Source organism: Mus caroli, chromosome 19 (assembly GCF_900094665.2).
Source record: "Mus caroli chromosome 19, CAROLI_EIJ_v1.1, whole genome shotgun sequence".
NCBI classification, from domain to species: domain Eukaryota; kingdom Metazoa; phylum Chordata; class Mammalia; order Rodentia; family Muridae; genus Mus; species Mus caroli.
Genome location: NC_034588.1, coordinates 27,715,449 through 27,732,647, shown reverse-complemented (window position 1 = coordinate 27,732,647; position 17,199 = coordinate 27,715,449). Strand labels below are relative to the sequence as shown.

The 17,199-nt window shown below is 35.6% G+C and overlaps 1 protein-coding gene across 2 annotated transcripts in view; it reads left to right on the top strand.

Annotated features, from left to right (window-relative positions):
- Prkg1 (protein kinase cGMP-dependent 1) overlaps positions 1–17,199 on the top strand; it is a 1,176,530-nt gene that overhangs the window by 1,056,661 nt on the left and 102,670 nt on the right. For both annotated transcript variants that reach the window (XM_021151357.2, XM_021151356.2), the window contains exon 9: positions 394–468. In XM_021151357.2, coding sequence (XP_021007016.1) covers positions 394–468 — 75 coding nt within the window. The remainder of the gene's footprint in view (positions 1–393; positions 469–17,199) is intronic.

The following is a 17,199-nucleotide window of genomic DNA, read 5'->3' as shown; positions in this document are numbered from 1 at the left end:
TAATCCTAGTTAACTGACAGACTTGGCATTCCCTTATTGGCAGGTTTTGTTGTTATATCAGTTTGATAAGAAATTGACTCACAATTAGCATAGTCTTTATTTTATTCTACCCAGTTGGCTCAACATCTGTTTTTGTCAGACATGGGTGTCAAATGTGATTGCGTACTGACTACATAGGTTGACCAGATAATAGTCCTCTGACCTCATCGTGCTCATCACCCAATCAAACAGGATTTTGCTGTCTGGTGTGTTTCTTAGCTATCTACCTAAATTGTTTGAATTTACTTTTTTTTTCTAAACAATGGCTTAAATCAATTCACAGTTTAAGACTGGTTGATATCATTTCCACTTTGCAGAGGACTTACTATGATTACTCTGGTTTTCCTCTGGCAGCTCTTTCAAGCATTTGATTGGAGGACTGGACGATGTTTCTAACAAAGCATATGAGGATGCAGAAGCAAAAGCAAAGTAAGTGACATTTGTTTGGGGGACTTCATCTTGATAAAAAATGACTTTGATAAGATAACACCAAATATTTGGAATTCATGTCAAGTGCTCTGGCAATAAAAATCTGATTACTTAAAAGAAAAATTAAGCAAACAATGTACTTGTTACATAGTGTGCTGACTTAACATGGCTCTTTTCGACTCCTGAAATCGTTTGTGAAGATCAACTCAAGCAGGTAAGTGATAGTTTAAATTTTGATGTAAACAATTACAATGAAACATGTAATTTGTCAGACTTAAAATACCTTCCGATGATATTAAATGCTAAATGTAAATTTTTTATAAGGATGACTTGCTATAAAACAAAGCTTTGCCAAAGCTTTTTGACAAAGATTTGATATAGTCAAGATTCTTTCAAAATGTAATTTTAAAAATGTTAGTTATTTTGAAAAAAAAAACAGTGGTCTTCATAATATTTCCTTTCACTCAATAAAAACTGACATTTCATATACTATAGGACAACAAAAGGATTAAACAGGTAAAATTTAGTGTTTAGTGTTAAGTCCATAGTTCATGCCAAAATTTGATTACTAGATTTGTAGTGACCTAAAACAACAACAACAAAAATATTTTCCTCTAAGAATCCATGGAAATAACATTCAAACTAGGAGTGATATATTAAGAATTATATTCCATGTTAACCTCTTGAATACATATAGGTGTGTAAATAAGATGACTAATGGCCAACTTAAAAATATGAGCAGCTACTTTAGACTTAAAGAACATAGTGTAACTATATATATAATTCTCTGTGATGGAGAAGTGACTGTGAATGAGATTCTGCTCAGGATCTATTGACTTCGTAGGAGAAGCCCATGTGATGGTTTATGAATTCTGACCATTCATGGATTCGCTTCCTTACACTGCACTTCTAAGGAGTAAGGAAACAAGTATAAAATAAAACTAGATTCAGACAGTTAGAAAGAAGAGTTGGCCATAGTTTGTCACACTGTGGTATGAATCCGAACAGAGATGGAAAGCCTTCACTCCTGCTTATCACTATTGGGCATGACTCCCAACACTTCTTCCTCAGCCTCATTAGCACTTCTTTAAAGTTGCATTTTAATTGAAAACCTTATGAAAAAAACAATCTTTGTAAATTGCAAAGGGCTACAAAGGTGAATGATCTTGTTGAAGTAATCTTTAGAAACATACTTAAATTTGACAAATGACTATAAAAACAGATATTAATTATTCCATATATATTATAAAATATTTTATATGACTAAGTAGTTTTTAATTTTATATGTTAAAATTGTTGTTTTTACACAGTATATCATTAAATTATACTTAGACTAGAAAATACTCATAGATATCTTTCTATAAAACACTAACAGTCTGGCCAAATAGTTCTAGTTAAGGAACAAAGAAATAATGAAATGTCTGTCTAGATCAAGGTACTTCCCAATAGGTTTATCTGACAAGTAGATTTGCTAGCCTATAATTTGAACATCATGAAACAAGCATATAGTCTTTGGGGTATACAACATGATTTGATATTGGTATTGATTAGAAACTGATCACAGTAATTAAGCTAATTAGCCCATCTATCACCTCACAGAAGTTACTCTTCGTAGGTGGTAAATTGGTCAAACTTGGATTAAATTAGTCAATGACCCTAATCAATAACCATAGACTTGATGGGAATTATTGATTTGATAATCCATAGATTGGGTGAGCAACCAGAAGGGATCAATCACTAGTCAGATTAGTCACCAATTAAATCAACTATTCACTGGACCAAACTTGGTTATAGAGACCTATGATTAGATCAGCTACTAATCTGATAAAGGCAGATGAATAGACCACTGTCACATGCCTTGCGGATTGATAAACTGCCTCAGAAGACACATTGTCTTAGCAGATTTCATCCAGAATACATTTATCTTAAATTGTCTGATTATTACTAAGACCAAGTGAATGTATTCTTAGTATTCTTTAGTGTTAATCATTATTTAGACAGTGTAAATAGATTAAAAAAATAATAAACCCCTGATCTGAATTCTAGAGAGAACAATAATAAGTTTATTCCTTGAAATTGTCTTATAACAAATGTTAAAGTAGTTCATTGTGATGCCTTTTACATTGTAAACACTTTATATAGTGCTAACAAACAACATATGAAGGTGTCTGAAGTTGGAGACATCCCTTAATCAGATGTCCGTAACTTGGAGGAAGCTAACTATAAGTTTCCTCAGGGTAAGTTTTTTACCTGCAAGGGCAGGCTTCAGCATCTGAGTTAGCACTGTTGCCTCTTTATTCCATTGGTTTTCTTCCCTTTGAATCCATTTTACATTCACTTGGTATTTAGGGAACTTTTAAAGCTTCACTAACACAGTGGAAACTAGGAACCTCCTGTAATTGGTTTATATTCCCTGGATGATCTGCTAATGCCTTTACATTTCTGTATAGACCACAAAGCTCAGAGCAGGCACAGCTGAGGTGATGATTAAGCGCCACTCTGTGAACTGTATTGTTTTCAGAGTCCCCTTTGGTTTTGCGAAAGTCATGAAATTTAAGGCTAATATTTCTTAAATCCCCATTAAAGTGATCACCTTACTTACCCTTGTAAAAATGATTATTTTTCTATGTCTATACTTATTTGGGGAAGCAAAGATAAAACAAGAGCGACTTTAATAACTCAATCCTTTGAGATACTTAAAACTCAGAGGTAAGAAACTCATTACCTATTTAACATAACACTCAATGGCAGACTGATTGCCCCCAACTAAGCATGCTATTCTTAGAAAACCCACACCAAGGACATAGATCCAACAAGCAGTCCAGGAAAATTGACTTGAAAAAAACACCCTATTGAAAGGTTTGCAAAAACTCTTTTACTGAAGGATATGTGTTTTCTGCCTATCCCTCAATACATCTTTCCTTAATTTATTTTTGATAGAAATTTTACTTTTATGGCATATTCAGCCTTTTTTTAATTGCTGATAATCTTGTCTAAAGACTTTGTTTTGTAAAATATGAGTTATACCCACAAACATTGGGAGAAACAATATAATATCAAAATTAGGGAATCACTGGCCATCACTTAAAATATGAAGTAGCATGTGTAGTGATATGTCCATATCATTTTTGCTGCAAGGACACTCATTCACTTGATAAAAAGCATTTATACCTTTACTTAGAATGAGCTTTATATTGTACTATATACTGTGCATCTATAGCTGACACAAAACACATTTTACAATATTAGGGAATGTCTTGTAGTTTGAAGGAAAACTGATATACAATCAGTGGTTGTTTTTAACCCAATACTTTTAAGAAAGAGTTCTGGTGATTATTGTCATATGACTCTGAGTATCTTACCTCCATCCATGTGTAAGGCTTCTCTTTTAAAATCACAGCTGTCCATAAATGTAAAAGCAAATGTTTTACTTCATTAAGTCATTTGACAAAAGAGTCTCTTTATTAAATAATATGTTTTATAGTTCACATATCATCATTGTATTTGGCTGATAAACATTATACTTAGAAACAAAATGCTAAAGAACTCTTTTTTCTAAATAAAAACCCTAATTCATATACAGTACACATACACATCCAACTTATCATAAAAAACCTTTACAGCAAAAATTATACTCTTAACAGGATTCACATTTGCCATGATTATATCCTCAGGGTGAGGGCATAAAGTGGGCAAAAAAACATAATGCTGTTTTTATTTATAATAAGGTTTATTTTTATTAACATGTTTTTTACCTTTACTTTTTATAAAAATAATATGGCAAGATAGAGAAAGGAAAGGAAAACCAACCAAGCCGATCTAACATGTGCTCCTAACTGCCTTTGTGTTTTCCTGGCACCGACATGTTTCACACATTGTTTTTCTCCATTTGGCTTCACCCCATTTTAAACATACAAGAGCATTCTCTGTTCTGCTCACATCTTCACAGTACTGCCTGCGAACACGATGAATGGAAACTTAGTTTTCTCGATTGACTCAAGATAAAGCCTTACCGATTCAATCCATTCTTCTTTTGAATATAAGTTCTCAACCGCTTCTAAAAGCAGAACTCCACAAAGAAAACCTCATGGTCCATCCAGCTGTGCAAATTGCTCTGTGTCACGCATGATTAGAAAAGTTGCAGTACTGTAGACCAGTTGGTCCTTCTGCCACCTGTTCTATCCTGCTGTCTTTTCTTGAGGTCTGGAGGTATGTAGGTGCTTCCACTGAGATACCCTGATAGCTGTATCAATAGACTGATGCATGCATTTAGTTACCATCTAAGTTGATAAGACCTAATACTGTTCTCCATGAAAAGCTCATCATTATAGAAGCCCATACAAAGTATGGACAAGTAAAATAACCTCCAATGTCACCTGTTATATAAACCTAGACTCCCTCTGAGAACTCATAGTCCCCCGTGTACTGGTCTTACCCATGTTCATTCATTTCTTCATATACATTGGTTTAGTCAACAGATTATACTCTACATGCCTACAACCCCCCCCCGCCCCATAAAATAGCGACTATAACAGACAGATTTCTTCCTTTCATGATGCACTTGGTTCAGTGTGAAAAAGACAAACAAATATTGTGATGAGACTTCTATGATGAAATGGCATTTTCAATACATTCGAACTGAATCCTGAGTCATTAGCAGATGCTAATTAGTCGCCATTAGTTGATGTGGGCTAGGCAAAGATGTACAGAGAGAATTTCAGTATAAGAAGCATTCAAGGGGCTGGTGAGATGGCTCAGTGGGTAAGAGCACTGACTGCTCTTCTGAAGGTCCTGAGTTCAAATCCCCAGCAACCACATGGTGGCTCACAACCACCCGTATCTGAAGTCAGCTACAGTATACTTATTTATAATAATTAATAAATATTTTTTTAAAAAAAGAAGCATTCAAATGGCAACTGAAATATAGAAGGAACCAGTAAAAATGGAGAATAGTCAGAGCATGAATCTAGGGATTGATTCTTGAGAAATTTAGCTTTTAAAAGTCTGGAGAAACAATCAGAAAAGTCTATAGAGAAACAAGAGGTACGAGGAAAACCAGACGTGTCTCCCGCACCGAGACCAAAAACAAAGGAATGAGTCTTAGTCCTTTGGGGTTGCTATGCCAAAATGACAGAATAAGACAAAAGTCACCAAAGCCTTCCCTACCTCTTCCACGGTGAACCAAATCAGTCCCCTTCTATGCCTTGTTCCCTGAATGACTACGTTGGATTTAGGGAGAGACTGTAGGGCATGTTCAAGAGAAACCCGTTGAGCCAAGTCATCTTAGACAGGAAATTTATTAACATTAGCAATAGGCACTATGGTGGAACAAGAGAACTCTAAAGGAGAGTTTCCACCTTGCAGGATAAAGCAAGGTGTGTCCAACTTTGAAAGATTTCCCAGGAAATAAGGAGGTCTTGCGCAGCCGGGAAGCAGGCTTAGTTAATCTGAGAACTACAGTACTGAAGTATGGAAGCAGAGCATGTGTGACTCATAATACATGACGAGGATCACTCTTTATCTGAGTAAGGGAGTTGGACTTGGTTAATGTGTGTGATAATGGTATGTGGACCTTGCTTGGTCACCTCTGACCACTAGACAGTGAGTCCTGCTCACAGCCCTTTCTGATTGAGGGCTTCATTACCCAAAGAGCCTGCGTTCACTAACAGGATACATGTAATAGATTCACATTGCACAGGCAGGATAATTAAGCAAAGAAAAAGAAAATTAAGGTAAGGAAGAAAAACAAAACAAGAATGCAAAACAAAGTCTATCTATCAATGTATGAGAAAACAGTAACGTCCAAAACCATGACAGGCACTAGAGATCTTGACTTACTGTCACGAAACACTAAAACAGCGCTCCACTTCTCTGCCCCTCCCCTCTTGGTAAGAATTAACTAGAATATTGCGCCCATGTGCACCAATCCCTCAACTGTTTGTTGAAACACTGCTATTCTCATGATTAGTGCTCATTGATCTGAAGCTCCCTTTCTGTTTACAAGCTCATTTGCAAAGAATGTTTTCATCTGTTTGGTATTTTGCCAATTACTTTTGGTGGTGAACCTTGTTGCTTGACACAATGTGACAACAACAAAAGATGGCCTCTCCCTCCACTTCATTAGCAGAGATGGCCTTTAGTTGGTCGGTCTGTTTGTCATAGGGAGGTTGCTGCTGTTTCTCCTTGTTCTCTGGCATCAGCTCTTCCTCAGGCTTTTGATCATTAACTCATCAAATGCCTTCAGAGGCACAAGAGGCCATGCAAATCAGAACCCAGTGCTGGATTTCTTGGTAGCCTGTTTTGAAATGCCCTTGGGGTCATCTGGCATCTAATAAAAATATGATTTCAAATGTACAATTCAGTTCACAAGTAGCTGCTCTTTTGAACACAGACTTTGAAATCTGGGTCTTTTCACCCCACCTCCTTTTTTATTAGATTATATCAGGCCTCTAGGAATAAAGATCTCGGCATTCCCACAATCTTATCAACAATTTACTTTAAACAACTCAGTCTTGATCTAAGCAATTCTCAGGGAAATGGGCCTAGAAAATTGTTTCTTCCCCTATGGAAAGAATTCAAGCAAGCAATATCCTGTTCCCAAAGGAGAGTGCCACACTGATTAAAGAACTCTGCAAGCAGCCTCATGAACTAGTCCTCAGACCAGAATTACAACTTGCTGACCACTTGCAGGTTGAGCCAGCCGTCAGAGAATAGTCCCAGAGTCTGGCAAGCAAAACTGTTTTCCATTTAATTGCAGAGCAAATGGTAGGAAGCAAGAAAATTTTGGAGCATTTGGCCCAAAGGTTGGTTTTTAGCCTTGCAAGAGCTATTTGCTTTTGAATTCCGGGATGTGTTGTCAAGCTAAGAAGGGATGTAGACTAGTTTCTAAGACCACCAATAGCAACACTGTTACTTCAGTGTGACTTGAGGTTTCAAAGAATATGACATAAATTTCTCTATCAAGGACAATGAGACTGATTCAGTTGCATTTTTAGAATGTGATTTCAACCTAAAACTACTTGGCCTCAGATAGAAACTTTTGATCTATTTCATTTTAAAAAATTTAAAGCTCTCAACGGCCATTTGCTAATTTCTTCTGCACTCTGCCTGTCTTTTAGTCTCCCCAGGTAGCAAGACTTTATAGATGGGAATGCCAGGATGCCCTTGCATGCAACCTTTTCTATTTAACAGAGTATACTGAAGATAACTAAGAGCCTAACTCTGCTTCCTTGTTTGATGAAGACAAATTACTGCATCGCCACCTCTCTTTATTTCTGCTAAAAAGATACCACCAACCGACAAATGGGTGGATAAACTGTGCAGAGAGCTTCCAAGCAGAGAAGCTCAGGTGGCCAATAACTATTTTTCAAAGTGTTTAGTCTCCCTAGCCAGTGAGGAAAATGCAAATGAATACTACCTTGAGATGCCACCTCACCAAGTCACAAAGGCTGTCATCAAGAAATCTGACAGAGGATGGGAAAAGAAGGGAACCCATAGGTCCCTAGCAGGTTGATGGCATTGAAAATCAGTACAGCCATTTGGGAATCAGTTTGGAGATTTTTTTCAAAAACATTAAAAACACCTACTATATGACTAGCTATTTTACTCCTGGGCATATAGTCAGATAACACCATACCCCACCATAAAGATATTTGTACTTCTTTGCTGTGTTTATTGCTGTTTTTTTCCCAATATAGCACAGAATTGCAATCAACCTAGTTGTCCATCCACAGATCAATGGATAAATTAATGTGATATATGTGCAAAAGGGATTACTATTCAGCTCTCTAGAAAATTCAGGAAGATGGGTTGACTTGAAAAGTTTAATATTAATCATGCTCATACAATCTTTATAAATGCATGTTCTCCTTTATACATGGAATCTAGCCAATAATGTGTGTGTGTGTGTGTGTGTGTGTGTGTGTGTGTGTGTATGTCAGTATGTGTACATCATAACATAGTAAGTAGAGGTTAGCTATTAGGGATGTGGAAGGATTAAATGCAGGAAATGAACACAAGCTATGAAAGAGGATATAAAGCTAATTGTTTTTCTAGTTCTAACTCTCTCCTTGATTTTTGTTGGTGGATAATTGCAATCAAATATAAATATTATATATATTATATTAAATATTTATATATATATATATATATAAACATATAAAGAAGGTAAAACATCCAATATGAAGTTCCACAGCTTCTTTTAAAAATAGCTCCTCTAATTGTGTAGAAGTTTAATGAGATGTAGACTTTGCAAGTAGCTAATTTGGGTATGTGGGTTTTTTATTTACAAGTTTTCATTTAAAAGGTATTTTTGAAAGATTATAATTAAAAGGAAAACAGACTTAATCAACAAACAGCTATGAGTGTTTTTTGAACAGTAAGTTATATTACTTGCTTATTCTAATCTTTAAGTATTGCCATAGTACTCACATTATTTAAAACATTCATATAAAAAATCAGGTTGATTTGCTTGCGGTTAGTTGTGGTAATTCAGAAGAGTTAAATAAATTAGCCCATAGAAACAGAATTTCTCATTTTCACCGCCATGCATAGAATTTATCTCTTTCTGATGAAATTTAAATATGATAATAAGCTGGGCTATCTTTCAATAAAGAGCTATTAGAAAATTATAGAGTACTTTTGAAACTAGAAAATTTTATGGTAATATTTCCCCGTGAATCCTTTCAGAGAGAAATCATTTTTTAAGTAATGACTTAAATGACAGCACAAATCAGTTTTGATACAATGAACATAATATTCGATATTGATTTACATTTTTAAGTTGTTACTTGAAAACGACACCATACAGAACCGGAGCGTGGCTATTGTTCAGAGTCATTTGTGTGCTTCATACCATTTGCCTCCGCTGTATAAATTACAGGGATCTGTCAGCTTTATAGAGTGCATCTATCACTTCAGGCACCAGGCTGCTCCCTTCCTCACAAGATCTGAAGCAGGTCTGATTTCTCTAGTTTTCACACTTGGAACACATTGGGAAGTTGTTATCCCAATGTCCTTGAAAAGGAAATAAGACAGCTTCTGCTAAATATTGACTCTGAGACCAGTTTCAGTTTAAGGGCTTGGAAGAGTCAGGTCTAGAAGCAATTCCCCATCTGCTGTCTGTTTATATGGTTTAGAAAAAAATTTTTAGCATACTATGCCTGTTATGGTAATCAACTTGATTTATAGAACTGTCGATTTCATTCAAAGAGTGTGTTTTCCTAAGCCAGATCCTCTGCTAGTCACATTAGAGTGGAAATTATTCATGTAGATGCAGAGGCGTCTCACCCAAACCTGTTAGCTTTATTATACAAAACAATTAAATAAGCGATGAAGAATATGCTTAGATTGTCTGCCAGCTTTGCATTCTAAGTAGGCTCTAAAGTTTCCAGCCATCTCAAAAATAAATGGCCATCCACATCTAGATGAGCAGAGACCAAGTGATAGACAGGACTTTCGACGTTATAAACTAGGAGGTGATAACAGCCTTTTTCTTCAGGAAACTGTTTCCAAGTGCTTCACATTAGTATTTTCTGTTGCATTTACATGAGTATCAGAGAAATAATTTCACATGCTAGCACAAGTTGGGGAGTCAGGATGAAGTTAAAGAAAGCAGAGTTACCAGAGAAGTGTTGAATTATATTCGTGCACATTTCGACCAATAGACAGAGATGGTCCATAAGGTTGTCTGACCCAGAGACAGATAGCTGTAGAGTACTTCTGAAACACTACAGTTTTCACATAATGAAAATACTGCATAACAATGCATGTTTTAAGAACACATTCGTGAAGACACACATGCCTATACTTATTAAGATATGACTATGATACCTTGATGATTAAACATAAGCATATACCATTAACTATAACTTGAAAAACAACTGTATTTTTCAGTGTATGTTTCTCTGGCTCATATTCAAGAATTTCAAAACTCAAAATATTTTTTTTCTCTGAAAAGTACACATGTACTTAAAAACCAAACAGATAGTATTTAAAAACAGAAACTCTTACACTAATGTTCCTCTGTTTGACTAAAGGCAAAGCATATTATCTAATTTATACAATTCTTCTTTTACATACATAGTTATTTAAATACATTCGCATAATATTTTATTTTAAAATACTTTGCTTTTTTTAAATAATGCCAATATTCGAGTAAATCAAAAAAGGAAATTTATTTTATAATTTTATCATAAGAATCTGCCAATACTTGGCCATGTGTAAATTACTAAAATAGTTCAAATATTATTTTACAATTTCTCATGATGTGATGAGTCGAGTATTTTAGGATTGAATCCTTGCTGTCAGAATATCATATTACATTATTATTTAATTCACATTACCAATTGCTTTCTAATGCAATCATGTTTACCTATCAATCCTCATCATGTAAATGTAATAACAGTCTCAAAACCAGTATGACTCGATACATTTATTCATAAGCTACTTTATAAGCCAGCCCGCTGGCATTATTTGTAATTGTAGAGTGGCCACAGCTATCTCTATTAGGTCCATTTCAGGCTGGATAATTCCCACCTTTGAATGTGGGAGAATGTCTTGTAGGACAGAGTGTTTAACCACTGACCTTTGTCTCCGGGATGTCAGCACTGTATCATAGCCCTCAAGTCCTGAGTCACAGTGATACTTCTATGCATTACCAAGTAGACACTGAAGAACAGGATAGAATTATAGGGTGGAACACTGAAACTCTACTATTAATAGAATCAGAAAAGAAGATACTCCACTTCCCACAGAAATGTTTAGCTTTAGCAATAGAATCACACAGCAGAATTGTAAGACTTTCATTTTCAATTTGAAAATGTACGATGGGCCAATTAATTTGCTAGATTCTGTTTCATTAGATGCTGAATCTTTGGGATGAAAATGTCAGCATTGGTAGATTAGCTGAAGCTAGAAAAATGGTCTCATTTTGATTAAGCGCATTGTTGACTGGCATTTTTCTTCTACCTGGATATTACTCACTGTAATAGCCTCAAAAAGGTAATTACTCGGTATAAGGCAATGAGTTTTCTTATATTCATATAATTTCTTGGGTTATAATTTCAAAACCTGACATCATATTAAGAAAGAAAACATGGAAATAGATTTACATAAGCTGAACACCAGTAATATAGGGCAAATGCATATTGGAAATGGAATGTGTTACAGAAGAGAATAGGTTACAGGCAAATAAATAAATAAATAAATAAATAAATAATAAATAAAGGTGGTTTGGGGGACAGAAAGACATGTACTTAAGGAGCCTTTTCAAATAGTCCAGACAGATGCATTTTTGCATTACACAGTCTATGGACATGTTTTATTAACTTTTAGAAAGAAAGGCCATAGGTGTCTTTAAATTCCTCCTTTGTGATAATGGCTAGCCACAAATTTCACTGACACCATGCCAGGCTGTCTTCCTACTGCCTGATGATATGATCTCATTCTAGTCAGTTTCAGTTCTTGCTGATTGAAGAAGCAGCCAGAAACAGCTAGGGAGAATCAGTCTCACCATTCCAAGAGTTTCTGGTGCCCATGTGTCCTTTGATGAAGAACAGGAGCATGGTGAAATTTTTGTGGAAGAAAGCAATCAAAGATGACATAAGACTCTCAAGTTGTTAAAAAAAAAAAAAAAAAACAAGGAGACTAAGAAGTTAGTGCCTGTCCCAGTTTTGTTCCCTGTGGCTGTGAAAGACTAAAAAAAACCAAAAACAAGCAAGGAAAAAACTGGCAAAAGCAACTTAATGGAGAAAGGATTTACTTGGGTCACAACTCTAGGGTACACTTCATCCCTACCGGGAAATGAAGACAACAGAAACTTGAAGCAGTTAGCCACATCCCCAGTCAAAGAAAATAAATGCATGCTTATGCCCAATTCACAGGGTCTTCTCATGTCTATTAATATAGCTAAGACAATCTTCAGAGATGTGCCCACAGGTCAACCTGTTGTTGACACTTACATTAAAGACTCCTTTTCCAGGCGATTCTACTCTGTGAAAGGTTCACAGTGCATACTAACCATCAGAGTTCCCTGTAGGGTTTATCATAAAACAGAATTTTTCAGTAATTTTAAACTACAGGTTCAAATAAGTAAGATTTACTAAATTCATTTGGTGAATTGTGACCAGCACTTTTACTGTTAATGGCTTATCCTTAGGCATAGGAATATTGCTTTGTGATTTTTTTCATATCTGTATATCATACACAGACATAGATTTTTTCATATGTAAATATAAGGGATGAATAGGATAAAAATTGATTTTTGTCATGTGGACTGGAGAAGGAAAGTTTAAAATGCATAATAAAGGAGCTAAGAACAGTGTCTCTTTCCCAATTCAGCTGTGACATTTATGATTATTTCATTTTTTAATAAGCAACCAATGTGTCCTAGTTAATTTTGTCTACAACTTAACACCCCTAAGATTCATCTGAGAACGGAGTCTCAACTGAGGAATTTCTGAGCTTACGTTGGCCTGTGGGCATGTCTGCTGGGGAATGTTTGTTAATTGCTGAAGGATGGCCCAGTCAATGGTGGGTGGCACCATTCCCTAAAGAGATGGTCCTGTGCCCTATAAGAACGCTAGCTAAGCATGAGCCTGTGAACAAACAATCCTGCTACCAAACTGCTTCATCTATGTTTTATGCTTTTCTTGTTTCTTCTTTTTTTTTTTTTTTTGCTGTAAAATACAAGTTATTTGATTACAAATAATGCTCTATGAGAGAGCAGGCATATCTGGCTTCAAGTTATGGCTTGAGTTTCTGCCCTGACTTCCTTCAATGATAGGCTATAACCTGTGAGCTAAAATAGACCTTCCTTCCCCTAAGTGGCATTTGGTCATGGTATTTGTCACACCAGCAGAGCAGAACTAGAACTATGTGGTTTCCTATTTTGTGCATTGCCTGATGACTATATATTGTCCACCATGCTCATTAGTTAAGAATGAAGAAATGAGTCAGTGGTTTATAGCATTAACTGCTCTTGCAGAAGACTGAAGTTCAGCTTCTGCATAGATAACAGAGACTGTCTGCTAACGCCTAGAGATCTAATGCCCCTTTCTGGCTTTATTAGGAACTGTACTCATATATGGAAGTCTCCCTGCCCCACCCCAACATATATACATACATACATACATACATACATACATACATATATATTAAAATTTGACTAAAAATAAGACCTTAGTTTTAATAGCTGACTAGTATTCCATTGTGTAAATGAAGCACATTTTCTGTATCCATTCTCTGGTTGAGGAATATTCTGGCTATTATGAACAGGGCTGCTATGAACATAGTGGAGCATGTGTCCTTATGGTATGATAGAGCATCTTTTGGGTATATGCCCATTTTTAGTATATTTGGGTCTTCAGGTAGAACTATTTTCAATTTTCTGAGGAAGAAACAGATTGATTTCCAGAGTGGTTATACCAGTTTGTAATCCCAGCAGCAATGGAGGAGTGTTCCCCTTTCTCTGCATCCTTGCCAGCATGTGCTGCCTCTTGTGTTTTTGATCTTAGCCATTCTGATTGGTGTGAGATGGAATCTCAGGGTTGTTTTGATTTGCATCTCCCTGATGACTAAAGATATTGAACATTTCTTTAAGTGCTTCTTGGCCATTTGAGATTCTTCTGTTGAGAATTCTCAGTTTGGTTCTGTACCCCATTTTTAATTGGGTTATTTGGTATTTTGGAGTCTAATTTCTTGAGTTCTTTACATATTTTGGATGCTAGCTGTCTACTGGATGCAGAGTTAGTGAAGATCTTTCACCAATCTATAGGTTGGACTCTATTTAAAGGAGCATTCTCTAGCTTTCCCATGTCAACCTTTTCTTTCAATGTCTAGCACTGGTGAACTATTTCTGATTGTACTCCAATTTGTTATTGCTGCCTTTATGCCCCAAGCCCTTTCTCTCTCAAAAAAATAAAAGAATATCTACTGCCACAAAAAAATAAATCAATAAAACCTCTTCAAACATAGCTACCTTAAAAACATTTACAAGTGGATCAAAAAGAGAATCTAGTAAGAAAGAGAAATAGGAGCACACATCTATTGTGTAGACGTTTCTTCCAGACACTCATGACCATTGCCATCCTAAGTCAGAGCAGTGTTGATAACTTGAACATGAGCGGGGCAAGGGTCACTAGAGTCATGAGGCTCTAGGAGCCCCTCCACTTCCTAAGGATGATAGAAGATTAACAGTTGCTGGGAGGAAAAGAGAATCTTCCTCCATGGTCTAGCTCTTTGTAAATTTCCTGTAAAGAACTCCACATTTATGCTTTTATAAATTCTTTGATTCACTCAGCTCAACATGGATAGAATTGTTTCTTTCATCTTTTGCTGTCCTATCTATGGCATATGAATATAAATGGACCTCCCAGGAACCTTCCAGTAATATCTTTCAATATCCTAAGCACATGCCCATCTATTGATGGTCCATAATCAGAGACTAGAATGTCATGTAAGGAGGAAAGTAAGCTATTGCTCTAAGATTTTAAATGCAAAGCACGTAGTAAGCAAAAAGAATACAAGATAGAAGATAAGTTCTCTCCCATTGGGAAGCTTAACCTTTAATAAAAATATCCAATAATGACAATGACGGTTGTTCTGCTATTTGGTCAGAGGGGAATGATGGAATGTGTTGGCTGAGCCCTTGGAAGGTGCAACTCTGTCATCCTAAGACTTTACCTATTTTTATCAAAAACACTCTTCTTTAAAAAGAAAAAGGGAGTTTTAAGCCAAGGAAGGATTTGTAAATTTATTTATGGGTACCTATTAATTTTTTTTCATCTGTAATTTTATAAGATATGGTTGCTGATAAATCTTTGGTACAAGAAAATTTTAATCTTTATATGCAACATCCCATCCCCTGCAGGTATACAGTTGTGACTGATAGGGTTGAACATGGTCAGGAGTTTCCTTTTCCATTGACCTTTCAGGACCTGGTTCACCAACTTGTTTCTCTTTACAGTTACTAATTAGGTGACCATTTCTTGGCATTCACATCATCTTAATGAATGGCATTGGTCAGGTTGAAGTTGGATAATGTTTATCAATGCAAGAATAACAAAACAGAGCCTCATCTGCATTTGGGGACTATTGCTGCATTAGAGCCAACACTTTAGTAACAGTGTTACTTGCATCCTAGTTAGCTCTTCAGAAAATGAAACTTGAATCACATAGATGCTTATACTGTGTGCTTATTTCTGTATTTATTGGATTACAATGTCCATTTACTGTAAAATATAATCCCTCATTTGCTAAAATTCTCAACAACCAGAAAATACAAATACTCCAAATTAGTTTTGCTATAGTGGATTTAATAATACTAAAGACCAGGAAAACCAACAAAATCCCATACCCATCTAAACTATAAAATGAAATCTAATTTGTATTCATTATTTCATCCTTTGGATACTGGTTACTTATCAGTATAACTTGTATAGGCAAAGAGCAGTAATTTAAATATTCAAATCATAAGAACAGCCCAAATATCAGAGAACTTAGAAAGTTCAAATGCATTCTATTAAAGCCAATTATAATGTTATTGAGATAGGGAAATGTACTTTAGGGCATTTTCTGAAGTGCTAAAATGCTACATAAATATGATATAATCCTGTTGACTTTTGATGATTATGACTCAGTGTAAAAATAATAATCACACATAGCTGTATTTTGTGATGTCTATTGAGGTTCCTTTGTCACAGGGGCACTCCTGAAGAAACACTAGTAGATTCATAAACTGGGGCAGGTGTCCTTGGTGCAGATCCATCACTTCAGATTGTTTTATTGCTCTTAAATAGTGCTGTGGGCTTTGTCTTTGTCTACAAACTTACTACATATTTATAATCAACATGTTGACAAAAAATTTTCCTAGGTGGTTCAATAAGTTTTAAAAAAAATCTTTCATACTTGGTCACTTTGCCTCTCACCCCTTTAAGTTGATCCTGTGTCTGAGGAGATAGAAGCCTCGCAGTTTTGTGATGGTCTCCCATCAACCTTATGTTAAGTGGTTTGATATGCAGTGGTGAAACCTGTCTGTTATCTCCTTTTGTTTGAAAATGATCACTTTGCATTTCCATCCTCCCTTCAATACCTATTAGCTACATTTCTTCTCCTTAAAAGACTTGAACCTCATCTAGCAGAAATTTAATCTACAGTTTTCTCTGAAACTCTTCCATCAAGGCGGGCAGACAGGCTTCTGCATTGCCTTTACATTGATGATGTTTGCACACTAAATAATTGGTGCCCTGCTTCTTTCTTGGTGACAAGTGAGGTCTTTACATTTTAGTCTCTTGCATATTATTATGAATTCATGGATTTTTATATTTTAAGTATATTTTCAACATATTCAGTAATTTTCTGCTTGAAGCTCCCTCGGGTTGGTTTGTTGCTTCCTCTTGACATGACTCATTAGTTTCTTTCTGGGTAATTTAAGTGCAGCAGTAATTTAAATGCTCAAATTACAAGAACCACCCAAATGTCAGAGAATCTGGAAAATTCAAATGCCTTCAATTAAAACCAATTATACTATTATTGCGATAGGCAAATGTATCTAAAGCATTTTCTGAAATGTAAAAATGCTGAATGGATATAATATAGTCCTTTTGTACTTATGTAGTCAAAGAATTATGAATATAGCAATAATTAATGTCAATAGTGATGAACTATTGCTTTCTGGGTAGCACAATAATCTAGATTTACCATGGGCTATTGCTTCCCTTGTCTGACCCCAGA